Genomic DNA, 27,434 nt, shown 5'->3' with positions numbered 1-27,434 from the left:
ACTGGAGGAACGTCAAGGCTGTCCCACCCTCCTCCAGGAGGGACTCATGTTAGTCTTGCCTCCTAGAGCTCCCTGGGGGCAACCCACGGGTGTTACCCACCTGTATTAGGGATCATCAGCCGGCCCCCGAGGAAGTTGAAGGTCCCATAGGCCATGTTGCTGGTGCCGCGGGGCAGGGAGCGGAAGTAGTTCTGGGTGGAGAGGCGGGAGACGAAGTCCTCCGCCTCCGAGGTGGGCGAGCTGTGGTGCAGCGTGTGGCGGCCGCTGCCCAGTGGGCTGAGCAGGTGCCCGTTGGTGAGCTGGAACTTGGGGCTGGGCCCATCTTGCCGGGGACACAGACTGCCCTGGTAGGTGGTGGTGGTGGTGCTGAGGTCTGGCTGGATGGTGAGCAGATGGGGACTGTCTGCAAGGATCAAGGTGGACTCAGAGTGGCACAGGGGCTGGGGGGTGGTGGGGGCAGCCCAGTGTGGGCGACTCTTGGCGTGGAGGCCCCGGCATGAGTGCGGGGGGCGGGGGCACCCCACCTGCTTTGCTGGGCTTGATGCTGACGGGCTGGAAGCCTGAGGTGAGGATGGACGAGTCGGCCACGTCCGAGTCCAATCCCTCCTTCTTGCGGCAGTACACAAGAATGAGGACGAGCAGCAGCAAGAGGAGGCATACCGCCACAGCTATGAGGCCCACATAGAGGGCCACGTCCTCTGGGCCGGAAGCAGCTGTGGGAGAGAGTGCAGCCTTGAGAGGGGTAGAGGGCAGGAGGCCAGAAAGGAGAGGCGAGCAGTCTACACTGCAGGGGGATGGGGCCTCCGCTCCTTGGGCATCAGCGCCGGGGGTAGCAGCAAGCGGCATGAAATATCAGCGCGCATGCATTCCAGTCCTGCATCTGCCACCACCTCACTGTGTCACTCTGGGCAGGCGGCATGCCTCACCGGCTCAATTCATAGTGAAGCTGCTGCTGACAGAGAATGGAGGTGGGGAAGAGCCACTTTCCCGGCTAAACCGGTTCTTCTGGGGCCATGGGGCCAGGGGCAGCTGAGACTGAGGGTGAGCGCCTAGGATCCCTCAAGCAGGGAATCTGCTTTCTGGGGCAGGGGGTGGGGGTGGGGGATTCTGCCAATCTGATTCCGGGCCAACCCCTGGACCTGGAGCAGGGATGCTGGGCTCTTCTCTTCTGCCTGCTCCCCACCTCCCCCATCCCCTCCCCACCCTCCACCCCGCCACCCCGGCCTGGGGCAGGGCTAAGGAGAGAGTGATTGACTGCCCGGAGGAGGCGATATTGATTTTAGAAGGGTTTTGCATAATGAAAGAAATGTCCATCAGAAAGGAATTGACACAGATAATTAGGTTTTTAATTGAAAGAATGGGGGAGGGTGTGTTCTAGAGAAAAAAAATCCAACAGAGATCTTTAATTGTTAGTTATGGCCTTGTAATTAACAGGCCTCACAAGCCTGGTGTCCCCACAGGACTTGTATGTGCACTTGGGGGACGGGGCAGAGGTAAAACTGTAGGAGAGGATGGGAAGGGGTTTGGGAGACAATCCCAGAGGCTCGGTGTGCATGGTAAAACCACCGACGTATGCAAGTTTCAGGGCAGGTGTGGGAAGTATTGGGGTGTATGTGGGCACATGTTGGGTGTGTTAAGGGATGGGGGTGTCCCCCAGAGGTCCTGAGCTTTGAATAGGAGGTGCAGCCTGTGGCAGGGGACTGACTCCCTGAGCCATCACTGCCCCAGGGCGGGCAGGGCCAATCCTGGCAAACTCAAGAGGGCTCCTGGGTGGAAAGGACTCACTGTGCACACAGAGGTCGCTGGTACAATTGCGGGTATCCAGGTCAGTGCCTTGGCACTCCTCGCCTCCATTGCGGGGCGCGGGGTCTGAGCACTCACGGCTCCGCCAGTGGGTACAGTCGAGCCCACAGGCCGACCATTTGCTCCATGGGCTCCAGCTGCCATCCACTAGATATGAGACAGACACGGACAGAGAGGAGATGGCACGGTCAGCCCAGGGAGCTATAGCCCAGGCTGTCTGCCAGCGTGGCCCTGCTGGGCAGCCAGACCTGGTGCAACGCCAGGGCCAGGGCCAAGCCTGCCAGTCTGCAAGCCCTCTGGTGTCCAGCGGGCCTGGATGACGCATGCTAATGACAGGAGGCACAATGACGCTGGGCCTGTTTGGCTCTCCCACACCAGGGGCCGTCCTGGCCCTGGGGCAGTGAGGGCCCTCGGTCGCACGATGACCCCTTGATCCCAGGCGCGGGTGGCTCTACAGTACCAGGCTGGGCCCTGCCCCACATGGACTGTCCCTGTCCCGACAGTACCTCGGACTCTGTGACTCGGCCCCTCCGCTGAGGCTGAGTCTGCACACAGACTGAGCCCTGCCTCTGATCACACTGAACCCCATCCTGGCCTTGGACTGAACCTGGCCCTGCGTGTGGGTGGGTGGGATGGAGCCAATGGGGAGCAGGCTGGTGGGCACGATGGAGCCAGGGCACGGAGATGGCGTGGTGAAGAGCGATGCGGGAGGTGGCGGCCGCTGGTACCTGGGCACAGGGTGGCGCAGGCTGTTTTCTGGACATTCTGCCCCTCACAGAAGGCACCCCCGTTGAGAGGCGCCGGGTTGGTGCAGCTCCGGCTCCTTTTCTGCCAGCCGCGCCCACAGCTGGCGCTGCAGACAGACCACTCAGTCCACGTCGACCACCCACCGTTCACTGGCCGGACAGAGAAGGACTGGGTCAGGGAGCGGGGGCTTCCTTGGACATGCTGGCCCAGGGGCCAGAGCAGGACAGAGGGGCTGTGAGCTGGAAGTGGGCAGGCTGCAGCTGGGCTGAGAGAAAAGCCCTGGAGGGGAGGCCACGCTTCTGCCCTTCTGCCCCCTGGGGCCTGGCAGCGCTTGCTCCACAGCCCCTTTCCCGGTGGGCACTGCAGGCACTCAGGAGAGCCAACCCTAGCTGCAGCTCCCACATGCTCCTCCAACCCAAACCCCAGCCTTTTATGGGGTGACTCCCGCACCCTTCCTTCTGTCTCCTCCTGGGGGTGCCCGGGTCACTCTGCTTCCACCCTGGGGTCTGTCGCATTTTTAGACTTCCATCTTGTCCCTTCATCTCCTCCTGCACCATGTCCCCTGACCACAGGTAAGCCAAGGGATGGTCCGGCCACCAATAACACCTCTGTCCAGACAGGCCCTTCCACTCCTGAACAGCCACAGCCAGCCCTTTCCCCATCCTTCCCCATCAGGCCACAGCTCGGTCGGCCCGGTCCTGGCTCTTCAGGGAGCCAGCCACGTGTGGTTGCCACAAAGGCACCCCAGCGCCTTGCCTATGCCCGGAGCCCTTCCACCCTGCCAGCACCGGGGCCCACCATAGACGATGACAGCAGCGGAGGCGCTGCGGCGACGAGCCACGATGTTCTTGGCCACGCAGGTGTAGTTGGCCGTGTCAGCCAGGCGGGCCTGTCGCACCACCAGACTGTGCTCCCGCGTGATGTACACATTGGGGTCCATGGATGGGTCCACAAGGTCCTCGTTCCGGAGCCACTCCACCTGGGGGAGGGAGCCATGCCACTGCACCGCCTGACTGTGCTGGCCCTGCCTGGAGCGAGCGTGGCCCCTGGGTGGGGGGGATCAGCCTGGAGGGCTGGGCAGGGCAGGCTGAGACCTGGGAGCACTGCCCACCTGGAGTGGTACTGCCCACCTGGAGTGGCACTGCAGCCCCGCTCACCTCAGCTGGGGGGATGCCCTCCGGTGGGCGGCAGGGCAGCACGATGCCCTGCTCCAGCGACACCTCCTTGGCCAATGGTTCCTGCTCAAAGTTCTTCCGCAAATCTGGGGGCAGAACAGAAGCGTCTCCCTGGCTGAGTGCCTCACACTGGGTCAGCCTGGCTGACCCTGTCCGCTGGTCCTGCAGAGACCATGGCACAGGCCAGGAAGAAGCGTCCAGTGCCCGAGGGGAACGTAGTGGGTGGCTGGGCGGCATCTGTAAGCACTCCCTCCAGCTGTCAAGGCAGGACCTGAGGATTTCTTATGGGACCTCCTCCCGGGTGACACCCTGAGGCCCCTCCGCCCCGGACTCACAGGCAATGCGGATATAGGCCTTCTGACTCTTGGTGGTGCCCGAGGAGCTCCACGCCACGCACTGGCACCAGAACTCCTCCAGCCCGAACACCTTCTCCACCTGCTGCCTCGACACATTGATGCGGACCTCCATGGAGGGCAGTCCTGAGAGGGGAGGGGTGGGGAGCAAGGGCGTGTCTCGCGCATCGTCCTCATGGTCCAGTCCCCTGCAGGGTCCCGGCGCCACCACAGACACTCCCTCTGCTGAGCAGGGGAGCTGGCAGACACTGCGGGCAGTCCTCTGCCTGAAGAAGGGGCTCCCGGGGAAGTCCCTTTGTATCTCCTGAAAGTCAGGAGTGGGTACTTGGTCACCCAAGGCCTATCTCCCTGGAGTCAAAAAAGTCAGGAAGGGGGTTTCCTGCTATTTCAGAGACAAAGTCACAGAGGAACCTGGGGCAATGGAGGGTGACCTCTAAAGGACACCAGGCAGAAGGGGTGAGGCACACAGTCCAGCCCTGGGGGCCTTTGTGGGTAAAAACAAAAGGTAAGGAGGGATCTAGGGTTTCTCTGGTGACTCAGATGGTAAAGGATCTGCATGCAATGCTGGAGATCTGGGTTCGATTCCTGGGTCAGGAAGATCCTCTGGAGAAGGAAATGGCTACCCACTCCAGTTTTCTTGCCTGGAGAATGGGCAGAGGAGCCTGCTGCTGCTAAGTCTCTTCAGTCGTGCGACTCTGGGTGACCCCATAGACGGCAGCCCACTAGGCTTCCCTGTCCAGGAGTAGGTTGCCATTTCCTTCTCCAATGCATGAAAGTGAAAAGTAAAAGAAGTCGCTCAGTCGTGTCCGACTCTTCGAGACCCCATGGACTGCAGCCTACCAGGCTCCTCCGTCCAAGGGATATTCTAGGCAAGAGTACTGGAGTGGGGTGCCATTGCCTTCTCCAATTCATGGAGTCACAGAGAGTCGGACACGACTGAGTGACTAACACTTTCACTTTCACGGAGTTATCTGGCTGGCCTCCTGGGGTTAGTAGGTAGATCCTGATGTGTGATGATATAATAACAGCTATTAACAAGATAATGACAGTGATTATGTAGTATGATAATAGACCCCTGGGGCTTAGACTCTTTCCAGAGTGCTGGCTTATCTTCTCCAGTCTGCTCCCTTGGAGGTATTTGCTCCCATTCTGTGGATGAGGAAACAGAGGCTCATAGAGGCAGTGACTTGCCAGAGGTGCCCAGGGCTGCCTGCTGTGTGAGTCCAGAATGTGTTCAGGGTTCATGGGAGTGGGGGGGTGGGGTGCTAGGGGTGCCCCTCGTACCGGGACAAACGCTGGTGATGGGGAGAGACAGCCCACAGAGGGGAAGCTGGCCTGTGATGGGTGTCTGGGACCTTCTTTATCCTGTATGGACTGGGCCCGAAGGATCCCTTCTCAAGGGTGGACACAGTACCCAGCCTCCACACACCTGCCACACCCAGAACCAGCTGTGGGATGTCTTGGGAGTGTCCAGGCCTCTGAGGACCCAGAAGGGAGGGGGGACCCCAGCCTTCCTCCAGTCCCCTGGCCCTTAGCTGAAACTAGTGTCCCCAGGAGTGAGAAAAGACTGTTTGTTTCCAATTCCTCCTCCTCCTGACCCCAATTTCCCTCGGGTCACTGGCTTATCAGAAAGAGGGAGAGAGGCTGGTGCTTCCATTGTTAACAGAGAAATTCAATTAGGGCTGCCTTGCAGGAGGAGCAGCAGCCCAGCTGAGCAGGCAAGCCAGGAGGCTGTTTTCTGTCTTAATTTCTCTAACGTGTCTTTCCCTGACCCTTGCCCAGACCCCTCCTCATGAGTCTCTCCAGCTCCCATACAGGTCCCAGATTTTTCTATCAGTCACCTTTGTCCCCTTACACCGTGAATTCTCACAGGAGATGGGTGGGTCACCTCTGGCTGAGGTCACTATCATTGGAGATCCCTCCATTCTGGGCACCGCCTGCCCCACACTAAGGCGATGGATGTGAACGTCCTTAGGGGTGGGGTGAGGGCTGAACTGAGAAAGGGTCCCTCACAGGGTCTGTGTATAGGACAGGGGCCCTGGGCACCAGCTATCTGTCAAGCATCTGAGAAGGAGCTGTGCACCTACTTGGGGGCAGAGACAGGGTCCTCCCTCTCAGCCTCGGGTTAGTGGTGGGAGACTTGCAGAACATTCTGAACCGGGTGCTTTTCCTCTCTTGGGTGGACAGGTCTATGGAAGCACTGCTCAGTCTCCCAGGGAGGTGGGGGGAGCTCACGCGCCACCCAGGCAGCTTAGCTCAGGGAGAACAGCACTAAATTTAAAGTGCTCCTATTTCTTCCTCCCTGTCTCCTCCCTCTTCTGTCCTGCCACCTCCTCCTCTCCTTCTTGCTGCCACAAATGAGGGCCAAGTTTGTCCACGAGCTCTAGATCCAGGCAGCGCCCTTGAGCCCCACAAGCTCTGGGGGTGGGGGAGACCCGAGCTGGCTGGGCCTTGAAGTGAGGGGCTGTGCCCTCCCAGCTGCAGGTTGCCGAGCAGCCGGGCTCCCAGGAGCAGTTTCTGGGCACGGCTGTGTCTGCACCTGCCTGGTAAATGGGAACAGATGCCAGCCTGGGGGAGGGCGGCAGGAAGGTGGGGGTCCCTGCTGGCTCAGGCCCGGGATCATGTCGGGTATGTGCAGGCATGTGAGGGCTTGGGTATGTGGGGAGGCCCTGGTATGTGCATGCTGAGTGTTTCTGGAAGGTGGAGGGGTGGGGGGGGGGGCCTCTGAGGCCAAGCGAGTGCGTAGGATACCTTCTTACCAAACTGCTTTTCATAATCAGTTGGTTTGTTTAACACACAAAAAATTATATTATACTCCCAGACCAGAGTCCAGTACTTGGTAAATTTCCAACTTTTACACTATCAGTGGGTTTGGGTTTAAGAGTTTTCAGGCTTTGGTCCCTTCTCCCTGGTCCCTGGATGGGGAATGGGGGCAAGCAAAGGGGAGACCAGATACTCTCTCCTGGGGTGTCCACTCAGCCATCCCCACCCCCATGCAGGGCTCCAGATTTGGGCTGATCTCTGCCTCTGTCATGTCTGCCTGACCACAGCATGCCTGGGTCAGGGTATTGGGTTTGTGTGTACCATGGGTGCCACCCACTGCCTGGGCATCCATTTGTGGGTGAGGGAAACCTATCTCTTTGCCTCAGAGCACTCAGCGGCTTTGGGTTAAGAAGTCAATAAGATCAAAGAAAATTCAAGTGGCCTGGCCATGGGAGGCCTGAGGTTGGAGGCTCAGAGCAGGAGGGGACCCTGGTGGCCATGGGTGGGATGTATCTCTGTGAGCTCTGCTCTCCGCCTGGCTTGAAGGGAGCAAGGCCAGCAGAGCCTCACTGCTTTGCAGGCAAGAGCCTGGGTCTCGCCCAAGCTGTGGATACCAGACCTCATGATGGCAGGAGACAAGGAGGGGTATATGTGGGAAGCCTGGAAGGGCAGGTTGTGAGCAGTTGGGGGCTGGCCTGGAGACATCCCAAGAGGTTCCAGGACAGGCCCTCAAGGCTGCAGGGAGACAGGCTATGGTGATTTCCTCTTCCTCGCCTGTTCCTTCCCTGGGGGACCTACCTCAGCAGCAGGAGGACTCTTGATGCTGCAAAGTGAGGCTGGGCCCTGGGCATGGGGCAGGAAGATAGGGAAGACCTGGAGCTGGGCTCTAATTGGGTATGAGAAATCTCACAGCTGCCCCCAGCAACAGAAACTGAGGCCCATGGGGGAAGGGGACCGACCTGCCAAAGAGGCCATGTACCCTATCCATTCCCTTCCCGAGGGTGGGAAGCAGATCTGGATCACTGGCACCAAGAGACTTGCGGGCTAAATTCTTAGCCCCTCACCCAGACCTGGCACATGGCAGGTACTCCGTTGACACCTGAGGACTGCAAGAAGGCTGCTGCCAGCAGCAGGTGTGTGTAAGGCCAGGACAAGGTAGGCTCAGGGACTTGGCTAGGGGCTCATGCTGAAGACCAGCCCCGCTGACCCTGCTAGGGTAGGATGGCATGTGACCTCTATGGACCAAAAGACCTGTTTGGAGTCCTGGATGAGTCAGAGCATCTGTAACACGACAGACTGGCTCTGAGGACTAAATCACACGCTGCCTAGACTCAGGGCTTGTCTGCTCACACCTGCATTCTTGTGCAAGCTTCCGTGTTTACCAGGGCAGGGCCCCATCCCCTGGCCTCCCTCTGCCCAACCCTACCTCCCACAGTGCAATGTGGCTGCAGCTTCCTTGTCCCGCTGACCACCCCCTCCACCCCAACTTCTGCTGCCCCAGGCCTGGGCTTCTGGCCAGCCTGCTGTGCCCTGCATTTGTCCTTTGACCTGCTAGGCATTCCAGGTGGTTTTAAGACTGGGGATGGATGGCAGCCCTCACTCCAGAAGTCCGTCCTGGGCTGCCTGGTTTCTTCTGCCTGGAGCATGGGCCACCGCCCTGGGCCTTGGTCTCCTGCCTACTCTTGGCATCACTGTGAGTTGTTCTGGGTGCCCTCTGCTGGCCCTATGACTCAGACCTCACTCAAGTAGCCAAATCCAGCACAGGGTCCGTGTGCTGTGTGTCTCAGGCTGGCTGAGCCTAGGTGGGAAGGGGCTCCGGGCTTAACCTGAGGACTCAGCATGTGTGGGCGGCTCCATGGAGCATCAAGGCGAAGTGAAGTCACTCAGTTGTGTCCAACTCTTTGCAACTCCATGGACTATAGCCCGCCAGGCTCCTCTGTCCATGGAATTCTCCAGGCAAGAATACTGGAGTGGGTAGCTGTTCCCTTCTCCAGGGGATCTTCCGGACCCAGAGATCGAACCCAGGTCTCCCGCATTGCAGACAGATTCTTTACTGTCTGAGCCACCAGGGAAGGGGGCCAGAAATGAGCTTAACTGGAGTCCAGTTAGTGAGGAGGAGAGGCTGTTGTCAGCTTCACTGGGCCTGTTCTCAGAGCACAGGTTCCCAAACAATGGCTTTCTGGCCCCATCCCCAGGGCTGGAGGAGGGAAATGAAGGGGCCCACAGAAGGAGCACTTCTTGGGTCTGCCTCTCCTGTCAGCCTTCCACATGGGCCCCGAGCGTCACCCACAGCACTGGTCATGTCACTCGGTAGCTTGAAATCCCACAGCACTGTGACCTCACTTCAGAGCTGAATGGGGGAGGCTCCTGGGTGGCCCCAGTGCCCCCGGCGCCCACTCCATCCCCTTCCCGCTGAGCCCTGACATGCCTATCTGCCTCCAGGCCTTTGTTGGCGCTGTATCCTTTCCTAGGTCGCCTGGGACACCCTTTCCCTCTTCTTGCCCTGACCAGGGTTACACGTCTCTGCCCCGAAGAGCCCACCCCGGGCAGCCCTAGCTCCCAGGACTCATAGAGAGGTCACTGTGCCGCCCACCCTCTCTGCGGGGTTGTATCTCCAGCTGGGGAGTGGTTGCTTAGGGAGTGAGTGCACCAACAAACCATCATGGAATTGAGGTCTGTGAGCTCTTCTGTCATCTGGGACCCACTCTTTCCAAGCCTTTCTCTGCTGGCACCACTCACCAGGCAACCAACCCCTCAGGTGGAGCGGCCAGGACCTGCCCCACCATCCACAGCTCCCTGGGATATTTTGGTGGTGAGGCCTCCCTTTTACCCACCAAGTGATGAAGTCTGGTGAAGGTAGGCCTCCCAGAGAAGGCCTTGGTGTGTACACAGGGGTCCTGCCCACACAGAGCTGGTTAGTTTCACCCTGGCCTCTGCTCTTTGGTGGGCAGCAGGGCCCCATCTCTGAGCCTCCACTGCCTCGGGGGCTGAGATGCCCCCCGCAAGCCCCCTCCCCCACCACGTCCCTCTTCCCTTGCCCCTTCCTGGCCTTACCGCTGCTCCCATCCGTGCTGCGCTCAATCACGTGGTCCACCTGGCGTACCCACTCCCCGTTGCACTTGAAGAAGATCTGCGTGGCGGGCGTGGCCTTGCACACCAGCAGCACCGGCTTGTTCTTGACTATGTACACATCCTCGGGCTCCACCAGGAAGTGGGGAAGCAGGTCTGGGTTGGAGCCGGGCACCGGGTTGGGCACCGGGTTGGCCACTGTGGCACTCTGCTGGGCACCTGTGGTAGGAGCAAACAGGGCCGGTGAGTCGGGGGGTGGGGTCTGCTGGACTTGGGGGCCCTCCTGGTGCCACCTGCCTGCTCAGGGGCCAGGGCCAGGCCACGAGGAGACACCTGTGGGGCCAGGCTCTGCCGCTTCCAGTCCAGTGACCTGGGCTGCTTAAATGGGCCCCTCACCAACCCTCAGTGTAAAACGGGAGGAGCAGCAGCCCTCCCCACCTCTCCAACCCACACCCACCCCCGACTTATGAAGACCTGTGGAGACCTGAAACGAGACAAAGGCAAAAATGCCAGCCTGTGGCGATTGTCAGGGCTCATTACTCCTCTGGTAGAAGTTCAGGGATCTGGGGAGGTGCCAGGGTAGAGCTGGAGGAGGCAGAGGGCCCCGGCAGCCAGGGCTTAGGGGTCAGGAGTCCCTTCCTCTGGTGCCGGGCTGCCTGGGGGGCTGCTTCTGGCTTGCTCCCCATTCCTGGCCCCTGCACTTAGTAGGAGCTGAGAAAATAGCACGTGAATGAAGCGGGGAGAGGCTGTGGCAGGTTTGGATGTGAAGGGGCTGCTGGTGGCTGTGCGACAGGTGAGGCCCCTGTAGTGGGGAGGGGCGAATCTGGGTGAGCCTGGGCTGCTGGGTGGGTGGGTCTCAGGCAGGGTGGGAGCCAGGAAGGCGTGTCTGGGAGCCTGAGCCTAAAGTCTCACTCTTTAAGGAGAACTGAACATGGGTTTCCTTCTAATTTTAACTGAAAACCACAGCTATCCCACAAGTCATTTGTTGCTAATTACACAGGTAATTGGCTCTGAGGCTTTGGTGGAAGTAAAACCCTCAGCAGTCTGCTCCCACAACAGGACCCGGGGAGGGTGGGGAGGGGTCGGGGGCAGAGTAGCCTCGGCCTCCACACCCACCAGACAAGCCCCCTGACGGCCGGGCCTCTCGGGGTTGCAGTCACTTCCCCCAACATACACTCCCAACCAACAGGGGCCTCTGGGCATATGGAAGGAAATGCTTCAGAGACCCTGCTAGGGTGACCTTGGGTGAGTTACCCCTTCTGTGGAGGTCCTGACTGCCCAACGCAGGTCGGGAGGTGCCTCCCGCAGTGGCTTCCCAGCTCCACTACCCTCCTCACCTGCAGCCCAAAACCCGTGGAGGGCTTCTAATGGGTGGCCTGGCTCTTTGGGCCCAGGGGGCATCCACACTGCTTTTTCTTTCTTGCTGGAACAGGGACCCTCTCTTTCCGAGGAGGGATCCCCTCCACTCAAGACTGTGATTTTGGGGAGGGGATCTGTGCCTGGTCTGTAGGCGTCAAGGGGGTGAGCTGGGAAAGTCTGCAGAGGCTGAGAAACCTGCTGTGACTGCAGGTAACCCCCACTCCCCCAACCCCAGGCTGTTTCTCTGCCTGCAAACTGGGGTTTGTGTGTGTGTTAGTCACTCAGTCATGTCCGACTCTGCAACCCCATGGACTATAGCCTACCAGACTCCTTTGTCCATGGGATTCTTCAGGCAAGAACACTAGAGTGGGTTGCCATACCTTCCTCTGGGGGATCTTCCTGACCCAGGGATCGAACCTGGATCTCCTGCACTGCAGACTGATTGTTTACTGTCGGAGCCACCAGCAAAGCAGGGTACGGTACCCAGTTCTTTGGGCTCGTGAGGGGGAAAAGGACAAAGGCACAGTGCTTGGTCGATGTCAGTTGCTATCCGCACCCAGAGCTTTTACACGACAGTGGCAAAGGGCTCCAGCTCCCTCCCAGCAATCTCTTCAGGGATGAGGGCTGACGAGGAAACTGAGGCACAGAGCTTGCCCCCAGTGTCTGCAGCAGTGGGCTCATCCACCTCTATCCCCAGCCTGTCCCCATGCCTTCGTGCACTTTGTGCTACACTGCAGTGAAGGCTAAGCCGCCTGAAACCACAGTTGCAGCTGGGAAGACACGCTCCTTTGGTCCTGCCCCCACCCACTCCTGAAAAACCTCCATGGGGCTTGGCCAGTCTGCAGGTGTGTTTTAGGGTGAGGGAGGTGGGGGATGCTGGCAAATGGGAGGAGCCCTCCAGATACTTTACAGATGTGGAGTCTGAGGCCTGAGGGAGAAGTCACTTACCCTGTCCCCCAGGTTCAGCCTTGGGCTCTGGGGGGCCACATCCTGACCCTTTGATGTAACATTCATTTGTCACTCAGCAGCCCTGACCCAGGCGGCAGGCTCAGCCAGGGTGAGGCTGAGTTGCGCTCTGGTTTCCCAAGGTCTGGAGGGTGAATAGGAGGAGGGACCCCGAGGAGGGGTGCTGTGGGTCAGGAGCCTCTCTAGATGCCTACTGGGGAAGCCAGAGTATCTCTGCAGACCCCCAGGCCACACAGAGCAGAGCCCATGGAGGTGGGGGGCAGGGACCACAGGCTCCAGAAGAGACCTGAGCAGCAGCTTCTGGGCCTGCCCATGCCCCGCCTTGCACAGGCTCGATGTGATGGCCCAGGTCTGCCTACTGGCTCAGAGCTGGGTGGGCAAGGGTCCTGGCTGGGGAAGGCGCATGGCCCCCCAGCTTCCCTATCGATCACTGCACCAAGCACTACTCACGTCAGCCGCCCGCTGAACCCAGCACAATCCCTCATGTCTGCATTTAACTGCTAATGAAAAATAAATGTACTGTGACCAATAAGGGACATAGCTCACTTCTCCCGGGCCTCTGCCACGCCATGTGGGCACGGTCTCCCCTCCCCACCCCCTGGTGGGGCATTTATTAGGTGGACCCAGGGGCCCCCTCTAGGCTGCATTATGCCCTCTGGCAAGGACACTGTAAGGCCATGGGTGGGGTTAAATTCAGCCCTCTTGGGGCTGCTGGAAGCTTCCTGGGTGGTCAGAGCTGGTTTCCCCTCTGTGTGGCCCCAGAGTGCACTACGTGACCTCCACCCTTGTGGTCAGCACTTGTGATCTGCCTTCCCCCCTCACCGTCCCAGTTAGGTCTCTCTCCTGGACTAAAGCCGGGTAAGAGCCTTGGGTCTCTCCCTCTCCACATTGCAGGCCACCAGCACGAGTGATCTTTGCCTTTGACATGAAACCCTGTATTTGCTCAGGGTCATATGCTATATGATGCCTTCAAAAGGGCATGGTTTCACGTGCCAGCCTGGATGGGAGCAGAGTTTGGGGGAGAATGGCTACATGTATATGTGCGGCTGAGTCCCTTCACTGTTCACCCGAAACCATCACAACATTGTTAACCGGCTATACCCCAGAATAAAATGTATGTTTTGGTGTTAAAAAATACACAAAAAAAGACATGACTCCACTCCCTACTGCAGCCTTCCTCCTTTGCTGGCACTCTCCTACCTTTTCCTCAGGGCCAATTCAATTCACTTCTTCTGAAAGAGGACTCCCCGACCTGGCCGACTTCCCTGCTTCGCCTCTAGGACCCATCCTCACTGGAGCTGTTATCCCAGGAGAAGCAAGTGTGTGGCCGAGGCCTCTGTCCCCACTCCCAGCCTGTCCTTCTCTGGTCCCTGTCGCCCAGCTCAGCCTGCCTACTGCCAGGGAGGGCGAGTGGGGATTAGGATTTGGGTACCCACTTCTGCTCCCTTCTGGCTGTGAGCATGGGAGGAAGGCTTTCCCAATGCAGATGCTGGGGCTGTGGGACAGCAGGCAGGGGCAGGGCCCGCCAGCCTCACCCTGCAGCTCTCCAGGAACTCCACCTGCCACACCCTGGCCAGGCCTCTCCTATTTGCCCAACCACCCTCTCAGAGTTCAGTTGGAAGACTTCTTTTACTAGTGGATTCCTGATGGGCTCTTGGTTGCTGAGAACTGCAAATGGGGCTTTACCGATGATCAGGCCTTGAAGTAGGCACCCGGCTTCCAGTGAGCCCTGGGGCTGGCCGGCTGGCCCCCACGCAACTCAGGAGGGCTACCTGTCATTGGCCAGGCAAGACCTGGGCTCCTGTCTGAGCGAGTTCACGGTCCAGTGGAGGAGGCAGCATGCCCAGTCCTGAATGTGGCACCTACCCTGGTGTGAGGCTCAGGGGACAGTGTGGTCACAGGAGCAAGTCGATGAAGAGTATGGAGCCAAGAAGGCATCCTGGAGGAGGTGGCTTTTTGGCTGTGACTTGACGTCTGGGTGGGGGAGTTCCCAGATGGACCTCATAGGGCCGGCCCACTACGGCCCATTCCACTGAAGGCCTCCCCATCCAACCCTCTACAGCCATCCTGCCTCCCACCACACATTCCTCAGGGGGGAGATCTCTGCATTGCCCTGCACACAGCACCCCAGAGGCTTCCCACTGCCCTCCCAACAAACTCCAAGGACATACGCCTGTCCCCTCTCTGACTCACCTCCTACTAGTCTTCCCTGCACTCCCTCTGCTCTGGCCATGCTGCCGGGCTCCCGGTCCTCACACAAGCCCAGCTGTGTCTTGCCTGACAGTTTCTGCTGTCTCCTTCTCCTAAAATCCTTCTCCTCCTGGCCCGGGCACTCTGGGCTCTGCTCAGACCTTCACAGAGGAACTGCCCCAAGTGCTCTTCCCTCGGTGCCCTTACACCCACACTTTCTGAATTAGCACCCCTATAACCTGCTTCTTTGGGATTGTCTTGATCACTGCCTCCTGTACAGTGTTACAAACTTCCATCCATAGTTTTTCAGGCACTCTGTCTACCAGATCTAATCCCGTTAATCTATTCATCACCTCCACTGCATAATCATAAGGGATTTAAGTTGTACCTGAATGGCCAAGTGGATATCTCTACTTTCTTCAATTTAAGTCTGAATTTTACAAAAAGATGCTCATGATCTGAGCCACAGTCAGCCCCAGGTCTTGTTTTTGTTGACTGTATAGAATTTCTCCATCTTTGGCTGCAAAGAACATAGTCAGTCTGATTTTGGTACTGACCATCTGGTGATGTCCATGTGTAGAGCCATTTCTTGGGTTTTGGAAAAGAGTGTTTGCTATGACCAATGTGTTCTTTTAACGTTGTATAGGAGGCAGTGACCAAAAACATCCCAAAGAAAACAAAATGCAAGAAGGTAAAGTGGTGTCTCAGGAAGTTTTATAAATAGGTGAGGAAAGAAGAGAAGTGAAAGGCAAGGGAGAAAGGCAAAGATGTACCCATCTGAATGCAGAGTTGCAAAGAATAGCAAGGAGAGATAAGAAGGCCTTTCACATGAACAATGCAAAGAAATAGAGGAAAACAATAGAATGGGAAAGACTAGAGATCTCTTTAAGAAAATTGGAGATATCAAGGGAACATTTCACGCAAAGATGGGCATGATAAAGGACAAAAACAGTGAAGACCTAAAAAAAGCAGAAGAGATTAACAAGAGGTGACAAGAATACACAGAAGAACTATATCAGGAAAAGGTCTTAAAGACCTCATAACCACAGTGGTGTGGTCATTCACCCAGAGCCAGACATCCTGGAGTGTGAAGTCAAGTAGGCCTTAGGAAGCATCACTATGAACAAAGCTAGTGGAGCTGATGGAACTCCAGTTGAGCTACTTAAGCTCCTAAAAGATGATGCTGTTAAAGTGCTGCACTACATATGTCAGTAAATTTGGAAAACTCAGCAGTGGCCACAGGACTGAGGGCAGTTTTCATGACAATCCCAAAGAAGGGCAATCCCAAAACTGTTCGAACTACCACACGGTTGTGCTCATTTCACATACTAACAAGGTTATGCTCAAAATCCTTCAATTTAGGCTTCAACAGTATATGAACCGAGAACTTCCAGATGTTCTCGGACTTAGAAAAGGCAGAGGAACCAGAGATCAAATTGTCAACATTCATTGGATCATGGAGAAAGGATGGAAATTCCAGAAAAACATCTATTTCTGCTTCATTGACTATGTTAGAGCCTTTGACTATGTGAATCCCAACAAACTGTGGAAAATTCTGAAACAGATGGGAGGACCAGACCACCTTACCTGTCTCCCAAGAAACCTGTATGCAGGTCAAGAAGTAACTGTTAGAACTGGACATGGAACAATGGACTGGTTCCAAATTGGGAAAGGAGTATGACAAGGCTGTGTACTGTCACCCTGATTATTTAACTTATATGCAGAGTTCGTGCATGGTACATCATGCAAAATGCCAGGCTGGATGAATCACAAGCTGAAATCAAGATTGCTGGGAGAAATATGAATAACCTCAGATATGTAGATCACACCACCTAATGGCAGAAAGAGAAGAGGAACTAAAGTCTGTTGATGAGGGTGAAAGAGGAGAGTGAAAAAGGTGGCTTGAAACTCAACATTCAAAAAACTAAGATCATGGCATCTGGTCCCATCACTTTATGACAGATAGATGGGGAAAGAATGGAAACAGTGACAGACTTTATTTTCTTGGGCTCCAAAATCACTGGGGATGGTGACTGCAGCCATGAAATTAAAAGATGCTTGCTCCTTGGAAAGCTGTGACAAACCTAAATAGTGTATTAATAAGAGACAACACTTTGCCGACAAAGAGCCATCTAGTCAAAGCTATGGTTTTTCAGTAGTCATGTATGAATGTGAGAGTTGGACCATAAAGAAGGCTGACTGCCAAGGAATTGACGCTTTTGAAATGTGGTTCTGGAGAAGACTCTTGAGAGTCCCTTGGACTGCAAGGAGATCAAACTAGTGAATCCTAAAAGAAATCAACCCTGAATATTCATTGGAAGGACTGATGCTGAAGTTGAAGCTCCAGTACTTTGGCTACCTGATACAAAGAGCCGACTCATTGAAAAAGACCCTGATGCCAGGAAAGATTGAAAGCAGAAGGAGAAGGGGACGACAGACGATGAGATGGCTGGATGGCATCACCGACTCAATGGACATGAGTTTGAGTGAACTCCAGGAGTTGGTGATGGACAGGGAGGCCTGGTGTGCTGCAGACCATGGGGTCGCAAAGAGTCAGACACGACTGAGTGACTGAACTGACTCAGTGGACATAAACTTGAGCAAACTTGGAGATAGTGAAGGACAGAGGAGCCTTGCATGCTGTAGTCCATGGGGTTGCAGAGTCAGACATGACTTAAGAGATTGAACAATTACCTGCTTCAGAACCCTCAGCAACTTACAGAATCCTTTATTTCTGGAGTGTTTGTTGAGTGACTGAATGACTGCCCCCCTTTTCCCCCTTGAACTTCAGATTTGCCTAAGGATGGCCCCCTTAACTCTTGTTCTGCAGGGAGACCCAGAGAGAGCTCAGAGTGGCCCACAGGCAGAGATGTGGGTAGGGAGATGGCTCTGCACTCCAACCTGCCCCCGCCACACCCCAACATCCTGCTGCTCTGACGCTGAGCCTCCCTTTTCTCACCAGCAGCCTGGGATGATAAGACCTACTCGTGTAACTCTGAGGCCCAGGGTGTGTGTGAAAGTGCTTTCAAGTGTTTTATTTTTAAAAGCACCACGAAACTATGAGGTGTGATTAATCAAGCTATTAATGAACTCGTATTTACTGAGCAAGGACTCAGTCCCATGGAGCAGGGTGGGAGGGCTGGGGGCAGGGTGTCATCTGGCCTCACTCAGCTGGGAGCTGTGGATGGTCCAGTCTTGGTCCACAACTTGCTCCTGTTTAACCTCCCAACAGCCAGGCCTGCGTCAATGGTGAGGGGGAGGGGCAGCAAGCCCCTGCTTTTGCCACTTCCCTGAGAAATGTCCTGGGTGTGGAGATGGGTGGAGGAAGGAGAGGGGGCTAGGGGCCTGGCAGCCTCTGTCTTTCTCTTCCTGGCTGTCCACCCAGCACTGTACCCCCCTCCCCCACCCCAACTGTGCTCCCAGTCTCTCTAGCCTGGAGATATGCATTTGGTAGGTCCGCTGGGGGCCTGGCTGTCCTGCTCCACAGGCCCAGGTGGGGAGAGGAGAGTCCACAGGATGGTGCGCCACACACTTTGCCTGGCATTCAAGGCTCTACTGGCCCAGGGCCTGAGCTGCCACCTGGCCTCGCCTCCAGGGCCTCTCTTCAAGTGTGTAGGTTGGCATCTTGACCCTTTGCAGTTGTGCAAAGTGTTAGTTGCTCAGTCATGTCTGACTCTTTGGAACCGCATGGACTGTAGCCTGCCAGGCTTCTCTGTCCATGGAATTCTCCAGGCAAGAATACTAGAGTGGGGAGCTGTTCCCATCTCCAGGGGAATCTTCCCAATGCAGGCGCATATCCTGGCTGGGGCCTTGTCTCCCTCCCCTGTCCGGCTGATAGTGTCTGATTTTCTGCAGGGAATGCCTGGCCCTCCCCCAACTCCATCCATATGGCCATTCGGTCTGGGTGGGCTGACATCACCTCTGGTCCCAGAGGTAGGTATGTGGCACCAACTGGTGCCCAGATGGGCAGGTCACCCCACTGCAAAAGATGGGACTTTGGGATTTGGTTTGGGATGCTGGGAAGAGAGAATCTCTCTGCTGGACCAGTCCCGCTGGTCCTGCAGGCCATAGGAGGCCAAGTGAATGGGAGGCCGTCCATGGGTCTGAAGCAGAGGCTTGGAGAATGGAGGGAAGAAAGGAGATCGACTCCTCACTCTGTGGGAAGCCTGGGGTCTCAAGAAGCCGGAAGGCAGAGCCTGGATTCCTTTCTCTGCCTGAGGCCAGTTGGAGTGAGGATCCTTTCATTGCTTTGATCCAGTCCCCACCTGCTCTCTGCCTGGGTGACTTCTACTTGTCCTTCTAGATCTGCTCAAATACCCCCTCCTCCAGGAAGCCTTCCCTGACCCCTAGACAGAGCTGGCCGCACCTCCCCCGGGCTCCCACAGGCCCTGGTTGAACTCACCTTGGTACCTCCCACACCATGTGGTCACCCTTTATGAATCTGTCTCCCTACTCAGACTGTAGGTGCCTTGAGGGCAGGGACTGAATGGTGACATTGCCCTAACCCTTAAGCATCCCCCAGAGCCTGGCCAGGGACCGACACACACCAAGTGTCCGGTGAGCGCTTGTTAAATGAGTGTTGACTATGATTCCCTTGACAGGGAGCACAGCCCAGAAAGGAGGGCTGAAAGAGGGGGACACGCACTCAGCTTTGTCTGGAAGCTAGCTCTGCTTACTTTCCAAACAGTCAATTCTAGAATCCCCCTGTGGTGGACTGTGGGGAGGTGGGCCAGGGGACAGTGGAGAAGCTGTAGTTCAGGGTCCAGAGGAGACAGAGGGGCGGGAGCCATGGCCACAGTGGTGGGGAGCGTGCAGAGGGGGTGCAGACACACACGGGAACAGGGATTTGTGCTCTCCTGCCCATCTGCACCCCTGCAGCCAGGGACGCCCTCGCGAGTTATTATTTTTTAAATGTGGGCAATTTTATGATGAGGGAGCTTCACTCAGAGGCTCTGATAAGCAGGGGTGAAGTTAGCATTTGCTGTTGAAGAAACACACACAGCGGCGGGGTGGAGGGATGGTGGGTGGGAGGCCATGAAGAGACAGATCTGGGGGCTTCATGAAGGACTCTGAGCTTCCAGGTGGCAACTCAGAGCCTTGGACCTGCCTGGAGGTGACGATGGGGTGCCATGAGGCCAAGCAAGGTGGGGCTGCGCCCTGGTATTTTTCTAAATCCAACATGCAAAAACCTTGCTCTGTCTACCAGCTGCTTCCAGGGCTCACTGCCTGCTGCAGACCCCTGTGCCGTCCCCTGCTTCTTGAGCTTCGGTTTCCTCATTTGGGGCAAATAGTGCTGACCTGGCCCCAGGACAAGGTGGGTCAGGAACACCACCCCTGGGGCCTCCGGGCGTGCCCCAGGGCTGTTCTTCTTTCCCTTCCCGGCCCTGTGGTCTTTCCTTCAATCTTCTGTCTCCCTGGCTGTGGCTCCAAACATCACAGGACTTCCCGGATGGCAGGGACGGTCCTGAGCTCAGGCTCTTCTGCCCCGGCGTGTGGTCAGTGAACGAGGGGACGCACGACTGCAGGCCCTCTTGTCAGAGAGCATGCCGGAGGTGGCAGACTGGAGCGACAGCCCCTCGCCGTGTCCCTCAGAAGGAAGGGCTGATCCCCTAACCCTTGCTCTCACATATGTGTGAGTGGCACTGTGGTTTCTATGGTAATGCATGTGTGAAAGTGTCACAGAGACAGCAGCCACCTTGCCAAGACTGGAGGAAAGTCACTCAGCTTCCCAGCGGGCTCCAGGGGCCTGATCACAAGGACAGACACAGGCATCATGGGGAGGACGGGCAGACAGGCTGAACTGCAAAGAACAAGGCAGTTGGGGCTAGGCATGGTGCCATGTCATGGCTCAGAGGACAGTCACCCCACGTGGGGTGGGTGACTGGATCATTCTGCCCACCAGCTGTCGCGGACCAGGCTTGAACCTCTGGCAGCTGCCCTCAGGTGCCTTCCAGCCCCTCCTTGTTTCATAGACAAGAAACGTGAAGCTCAGGACTTGTCTAAGGTCACATAGCCACAGAAGGAGGGCCTGCTCTTCACACCCACTGACCCAGGCCAGGCCTAGGGAAAGAGTTATGGACCTTTCTTGGAGCCAGACCTGGCCCCCCCATCACACCACCCCTTGCTCAGTTGGCTGACACACTGACCCTTCTCTGCTTCCTAAACCCTCCAAGCTCACCCCTCCCCAGGGCCTTTGCATAGCTCTTTCCTCTGCCTGCAACACACTGCCCCCTGCTCTACCACAGGGCCCTCCTCTAATCCCTCAGGTCTCATCTTCAACTTTACTTCCTCTAGGAGGCCATCCTTGACTGCTGCATCTGAGATGGTTGTTTTTCAGACACTCAGTCGCTTCCGACTCTTTGCAACCCCATGGACTGCAGCATACCAGGCTTCCCCGTCCATCACCAACACCCAGAATTTACTCAAACTGATGTCCATTGAGTTGGTGATGCTATCCAACTATTTCATCCTGTCATTCCCTTCTCTTTCTGCCTTCAATCTTTCCCAGCATCTGGGTCTTTTCTAATGAGTTGGCTCTTTGCATCAGGTGGCCAAAGTATTGGAGCTTCAGCTTCAGCATCAATCCTTCCAATGAATATTCAGGGTTGGTTTCTTTTAGGATTCACTAGTTTGATCTCCTTGTAGTCCAAGGGACTCTCAAGAGTCTTCTCCAGCACCACAACTCAAAAGCATCAATTCCTTTGGCATTAAGCCTTCTTTATGGTCCAACTTTCACATCCGAACATGACTGCTGGAAAAACAGAGCTTTGACTAGACAGACATTTGTTGGCAAAGTGATGTTTCTGCTTTTAAATATGCTGTATAGGTTTGTCACAGCTTTCCTTCCAAGGAACAAGTGTCTTTTAATTTCATGTCTGTGGTAGGCCCTTTGTTATTTTTGGCTGCACCATGCAGCTTGAAGACTCTTAGTTCCCTGATCAGGGATTGAACCCACACCTCCTGTAATGGAAGTGTGGCGTATTAACCACTGGATCGCCAGGGAAGTCCTTCAGGTAGGCCCTCTAGACCAGCCCCTCGGCCCTTCCCCGGTCTATTTTCCTCATAGCACCCACCACTATCTGAAATAGTGTACTTGCTTGCTGCTTTTTGTCTAGGTCTCCTTCCCCTGAAAGGTGTCATGACAACGGAGACCACACTTGTCTTGTTCACAGCTACGGTCCCAGGCCTGGCACACAGGTGGCGTTTGATGAACACATGCTGAATGCACGAATGAAAAAACTCTGTCTTCCAACTTTGGTCCAGAGCATTGCTAAGAGCCCCTAAACCCACCCATGAGGGGACTTAGAAACTATCAGGTGCCTGGGGAAAGAGTGCTTGAAGGGGGGATAGACCTCCAGGGAGCCCCTCCCAGGGCCCCTTCTGGCCGCAGGGTCTTGCTTTGGACCAGAGAAATAGTTAATAAAGCTGAGGCCTAAATAAGCATTTGATTAACAAACGATAAAATAGCTATTGTGTCCCTGAATTAAGCTGTAATTGTGGCTGATAATTGGCTGGTTAGAATTTAATAAGCTGCAATTAAATAGAATGGAATCCAGGGTAATTATGTGGTTGCACAGCCCAGAGAGAACCAGGGAAGGAAGGCTTTTCCCTGCTTTGGAATCTTCTGCCAGTGCCATGTGTGTGGCTGTGGGTGTGCTTCTGGCGATGGTGATTGTGGCGGGGTGTGTGTGTGCAAGGCAGGCCTCCTCTACCTTTCACCTGGCAGAGGTGGGCAGGTGGGTGCATGCCCAGGCCCTCACCAGTGCTTGGCGGCGGGAGATAGTCATCTGAGCCCCCTCAGGGCCCGTTGCAGCTCCAGCTGGAAGAGACATAAAAGGCTCCCTGGCAAGTGCTTCCTGCGAGGTGGGAGGCCATGGGAGGGTGGCCAGGAGGGCACGGGGAACATGAGGGAGGCAGGCAGGTGGGGAGAGGGTCTGCCTGTCTTCCTAGTGAGAAAACTGGGGCTCAGATAGGGCAAGAACTTGCTCAAGGTCACACAGCCATCAGCGGCTGAGCTGGACCAGATTTTCAGGTTGGATCAAGAGTGATTCCGACTGGCCAGGAGGCTGGAAGGTGCTCCCCTCTCCCTGCAGCCCCTACCGGCTCCCTAGGCACCCCACCTCCATCCGTGTCCTTCACCAAGGAAACACACGGGCTAAGTAAAGAGGATGTGACTGCGTCTCAAGTGCACCCTTAAGACAAACTGTGCCCCCTGCTCCCATTTCCCTCTCCTGTGGCTGGCCTGCCCACCCGAGCTCCCCGGGTACTCAGTGGGACACTGCTACCTCTGCCCCCAGCCCAGGAATAGCCCCCTCAAATCCGAGGAGATGATGAACGGCATGGCCGAGCCTCCGTTTATGACCCTATCAGCATTTTTACAATGTTGCCGGCAATTAATTTAATTAAAGACCCTGTCCTGGATATGGTGGGGTTTCATATCTCACTGGTTTAATGTGAGCCCCGCCTGAGTGGGGGCCAGGAGGGCATCCAGGGCTCAGCTCAGGGTGCCCAGGGTGGGACAGTGCACCCCCAGATGGAGCTCAGAGATGAGACAGGGCACCACCCAGTGATCTGCCCTAGGCTGGTGGGACACACCGCCCACAACCACAGCCAGCACCAGCACACGCACGCAGGCTCTTACACATACACACACACGTGCACACACGTTCACTCTCACACACACCTTACACGGTCACACCGTAGTAGCAGTGGTGAACTTCACATGGATTTTCTTATTTAGTTCTCATGACAATTCTAGGAGCCAAACTATTCTAAAGCTCTAATTTCCAGGCGAGAAAACTGAGGCAGGGACAAGGGAAGCACACGCTGAGTGATGGATTCCCATACAGTGCCCCACGCCCTCGACCAGGCCACACTGATTCAGCAAGTGCATCGGACTCGAGCCTTACAGCAGTGCCCCAGGCAGACTCCTGCCCCTGCCCTGTGGGGCAGCCAGCAGCCACAGCCCCGCCTGGGAAGTCCTGGGCATAGAGCACACAAGCACTGCCCACTGTCCTCTGGCTTAAATCTAGCCAGGTGGCTGATGCCCTTGCTAGGATGGTGACCCAGTGGCCAGGCCATCCTGTGACCCCATTCTCAGCAGGGACCCGAAAACCCGTGCCAGATCCAGCTCCTATTGGCAGGGGTGGTAGGTGGACGCAAGCCCAGCTCCTCCTCTGACCCTTGTCCATGCAGCCGCTTGGCTGTGCTCTGCCCTCTCCCGGGGCCCCCTTTCTCCATAGCTCCCCACCCCCACAACCTCCTGCTCTCCAATGGGGCCCCTCACTCCTCCTCACAGCCGAGCTGCATGCTGACATCTCCCCTGCCTCTGGATGCCTCCTCAACCTCACACTGGGCATGTCCCTAGCTGGGTTTGGTGGGTCCCCCAAACCTGCTCGCAGAGACTGTGCTCAGCTGGCAGGGACACAGCGGGGCTGCCAGGCCTTCTTGTGCCTTCATAGTCCACCATTCTAGCTTCCCCCAACCTCTCTACTACCCACTCCCTCCTTTCTTGCACTTTGGGGCTACCCCCACCCCCAGCCCCTGAAACCTGTCTTTAGGTGACCATCTCCTGGCTTTGTCAACAATGCCAACACAGCACTATTTCTAGAAAGAAAATCTGATCCTGCCCTTCAAGCCCCTGCAACAGCTCCCACTGATCACAGGGTAAAGGTGGGTTCCCCAAACAGCCCCCCATTCCCCCTGTACACCCAGTGTAGCAGCCTCAACTCTGGCACCAACCCACAGCCTACCTCCCTTGTCACTTGCAAGCTCAGGAGTGTATCTACCAGCGATGGGCCCAGGGTATGGGCTCCCTGAGGGCAGGAGCAGGGCCAGTCCCCACTCTGCCTTTACCTGGCTGTGTGGCCCTGGGTAAGTCACTGCCCTCTCTGGGCCCCAGAAGGAATGGGACGGCATCAGGGGTGGCAAACTCAGTGCTTCAGGGGCTGATGAAGCCCAGGAGAAGTGGAAAGTGAAGATGCCTGTCCCAGGGGTCAGCTCAGCTCAGCCAACCGCTGCCACATGGTAGACCAGCCCAGGAGGTGCTGCAGGTTTTTTTTTTTCTTTCAAGAGAAGCTAGAAATCATTTTTATGTGAAATTTCCTGTTTTAAAATGTTGACAACTAATTTAAACATTTAGACACTGTGTGGGCCAAACAAGTTGGCAGGCCAAAGCCAGATTGGACAATGCCCAAGGTCTCCTTTGACTGTACAGAGCTAAGAACTGGGGTCACAGCAGGGTCAGGGGGAGCCCCCTCTCTGTCCCCACTCTGCCTGCCTGGCTTCCTTCCCTCTCCTGCTCTTCCCACCTTTGCCAGCACCCATCCTATCATTCTGTCTTCGCCTTGGGACCCCTCTTCATCAAGGTCTCCCGAAGGAGGTTTCTCTGGGGCCTGGTAGAGGCTGGAGGGGTCATTCATTTATCACCCTAGGGTTATCACAAGGGTCACCCTCAGCTAAGGCCTGAAGGCTCTGCTCTCTCCCAGAGCCTGGGGGTCTGAGAACCAGCAGGAAGCTGCTTCCTGGTAGGGATGGTGGTGGGTTAGGGGCTACCCCACCTTGCCTGCCTTTGCTCTGGGCCTCAGATCCTGAGAGAGGAACTGAGAGAAGTTTGCTGGAGATGAGGTCACAGGCAGGTCAGGGGTGGGCACTCCATAGAGAAAATCTCTGCTACGATCCCCCAGATCTAGGCTGGCAGGAACTCAGGCCCGGTTATGGCCTTAGAACTAGGAAGAGGGTTTAGATCGCACCCATCAAACCCCAACAAGACAGTAATGAGCCCTCACCCCATTTTAATTACCCGCTGTCCAAATAATTACCAGCTTGTTTATTTCACTTAATGGCAGCCGGACTTTTTTTCTCCTGATATTGATTTCATGTTTTCCTGGTTTGTTCATTATCTTTCCTGCCCCTTTAATGGGCTTGGAAGTCTTGCCACTGGAGGAGAGGGGGCTGGAGGAAGTGGGGTGGAGGAAGAAGAGGTGCCCTGGGCCTTGCTGTGCAGCCTGACGTGAGCTACTGCCCTCTCTGGGCCTTGAGTCCCAGAATCACAGACCCCTGCACGCCCTCCTCTCCTTGATGTAACCAGGGTGGAACATTTGAAAATGAAAGAAAGGAGGGAGAGGGCAGCAGGAGAGAAGCAAGTGTACTTCCTCCCAAGGGAGCCCTACAGGATGGGCAGAGACTCAGACAAGCCGGAGGCTTGGAGGGGCACGGACAAGGGAGGGGGCAGTGAGGGGACACTACAGACAGAACGAAGTGGGCAGTGGGTACTCCTGGAGACCAGCCTGGAGGAGGCTGCCGTGTGGAGGGCCACTGGCCGGTGGGGGAGCAGAGGGGCTGGTGTGTGGCCTCCTTACCCCTGCGTCCCCCAGCTCTGATGGCGGGGGGAACAGGGGCGTCTACCTTCAAGAAATCCAGCCCCTCCGGGCCCTAACCTCCATCCTTGGCCTCTGCCTCACCTACCTGCCACTGTCATGGCAACATGGGTGATGCTCTGATGTCATCCGGGCTGTGAAAGAACCACTCATTTCTCTGATGTGGGGGGCGGACAGCAAGGAGAGATGAGGGTGAAGGGGGAGAGGAGGGCCAGGGCTTCTTTGGGTGAATATTTAGAGCCTCTTGAAGGGGTCATTAGCTCTTAATAAATCACTAATAATTGCATGAATATTTAAATCTTAAAAAAAAAATACAGTAGGCCCAGTGAGTTTCCCTGTGTGGGTATTTATTGCTATCAGCCTGGAATATATAAAAGTTGGTATTGGTCTGACTGAACTGCTGTTATCGCCACAGCTAAACGGGTAATTGGGAGTGAGAGACGCTATCAGCGGATATAAATTACATACAGTAAACCGAGGGCATTAACTGAGGGTTTATTATCAATTATCTCTGCGCTCGTTCCCCTTAAAACGAACTTTAAGTATATTAATGAGAAAATTTACAGGTCTTAATGAATTGAAGGAAACGAGTGGGTGCCAAGGGCCCCCACATTTCCGCCCCCATGCAGTGCTCTCTCTGGGACCCCCACTGGCCTGTTTTTGGGCGGGGGGTCCTCCCCACAAGGGAAGCCCTGGAGGGAGGGCTCTTGGGTTAGCAGGCCAGGTCACAGACACTTGCTTTCCTGCCGGGACCAGCGGGGACAGCCAGTCAGTCTCTGAGGCTGGCGATGGGGTAGTTTCACCCGGGCAGCCTTTCTTCCAACAAGACCCCTCCAGGGCCTGATCCTGGCTGTTGGATGTGGAGATTCAGATGGGGCCTGACTTCAGCGAGCCGTGGATGAGGCCGACCTTCATCTCCGCCCAAACCAGAAGGCAGGCATCGCCGTCAGAGCACCACAAACGGATGGTGAGGGGCTGGGAGGCCAAGAGGGAATGCGAGTCTGGGTGGGGCTGCGGGTGCCTCGTGGAAGCTCGGCAGGCAGGGCATTTGGGTAGCATCTGTGTCCACCCTGCTCCGGAACACATCCGCCCCCTTTTGATACGCCAGCTCACTTCAAGGTCAGTGCAACCTCTTTCTGGGCCAGTTCACCACCCAGCAGCCTTGGCTCCCTCCAGGACTTCCCTCCAGGGCTGTGCTGCTCTCGCTGCCCATCCTCAGCCTCTCCTGCCAGGCCCTGAGTAGCAACCTGAATTTTCCACGAAGGGCAAAACCCAGGTCCCTCTCTCATAAGCTTACCCATGGGAGACAGGCGCTGGCCTGATATCAGGGGCACAAGTCCAAGGTTACAACCAGTAGTCAGAGAAACACTGGTGGCAAGAGAGCACATAACTTGGTGGGGGAGTGCTGATCCGAGGTGTCCAAGAGGACTTCCCAGAGGTGGTGTCACTGAGCTATGTAAAATGCCTTGAAGACCCGAGGGTGGCCAAGGATGCTTGCTCCTCTCTATCAAAGCCAAGAAAACCATTTGTTTAACTCTTCTGCCCCCTTGCAGCCTAGGTCCCTTCACTTTCCCCCTCCTTGGGGCCCTCATTCTGCTCTCCCTCCTGCTTATTCCTAACTCAGCCCTACA

General features: G+C 56.3%; 1 protein-coding gene across 2 annotated transcripts in view; it reads right to left on the bottom strand.

The window, feature by feature from the left end:
• UNC5A (unc-5 netrin receptor A) overlaps window positions 1-27,434 on the bottom strand; it is a 64,451-nt gene that overhangs the window by 5,795 nt on the left and 31,222 nt on the right. The window contains exons 2-9 of one of the 2 annotated variants that reach the window (XM_005209161.5): window positions 9,896-10,129; window positions 4,061-4,204; window positions 3,708-3,811; window positions 3,349-3,529; window positions 2,532-2,699; window positions 1,786-1,950; window positions 525-713; window positions 101-403 (exon numbers count right to left, since the gene is read on the bottom strand). In XM_005209161.5, coding sequence (XP_005209218.1) covers window positions 101-403; window positions 525-713; window positions 1,786-1,950; window positions 2,532-2,699; window positions 3,349-3,529; window positions 3,708-3,811; window positions 4,061-4,204; window positions 9,896-10,129 — 1,488 coding nt within the window. The remainder of the gene's footprint in view (window positions 1-100; window positions 404-524; window positions 714-1,785; window positions 1,951-2,531; window positions 2,700-3,348; window positions 3,530-3,707; window positions 3,812-4,060; window positions 4,205-9,895; window positions 10,130-27,434) is intronic. The other variant, XM_002689012.6, reaches the window with a different exon arrangement.

Source organism: Bos taurus, chromosome 7 (genome assembly GCF_002263795.3).
Source record: "Bos taurus isolate L1 Dominette 01449 registration number 42190680 breed Hereford chromosome 7, ARS-UCD2.0, whole genome shotgun sequence".
Lineage (NCBI taxonomy): Eukaryota > Metazoa > Chordata > Mammalia > Artiodactyla > Bovidae > Bos > Bos taurus.
Note: the sequence above shows the minus strand (reverse complement) of the source record. Positions and strands in the feature narration are given on the sequence as shown.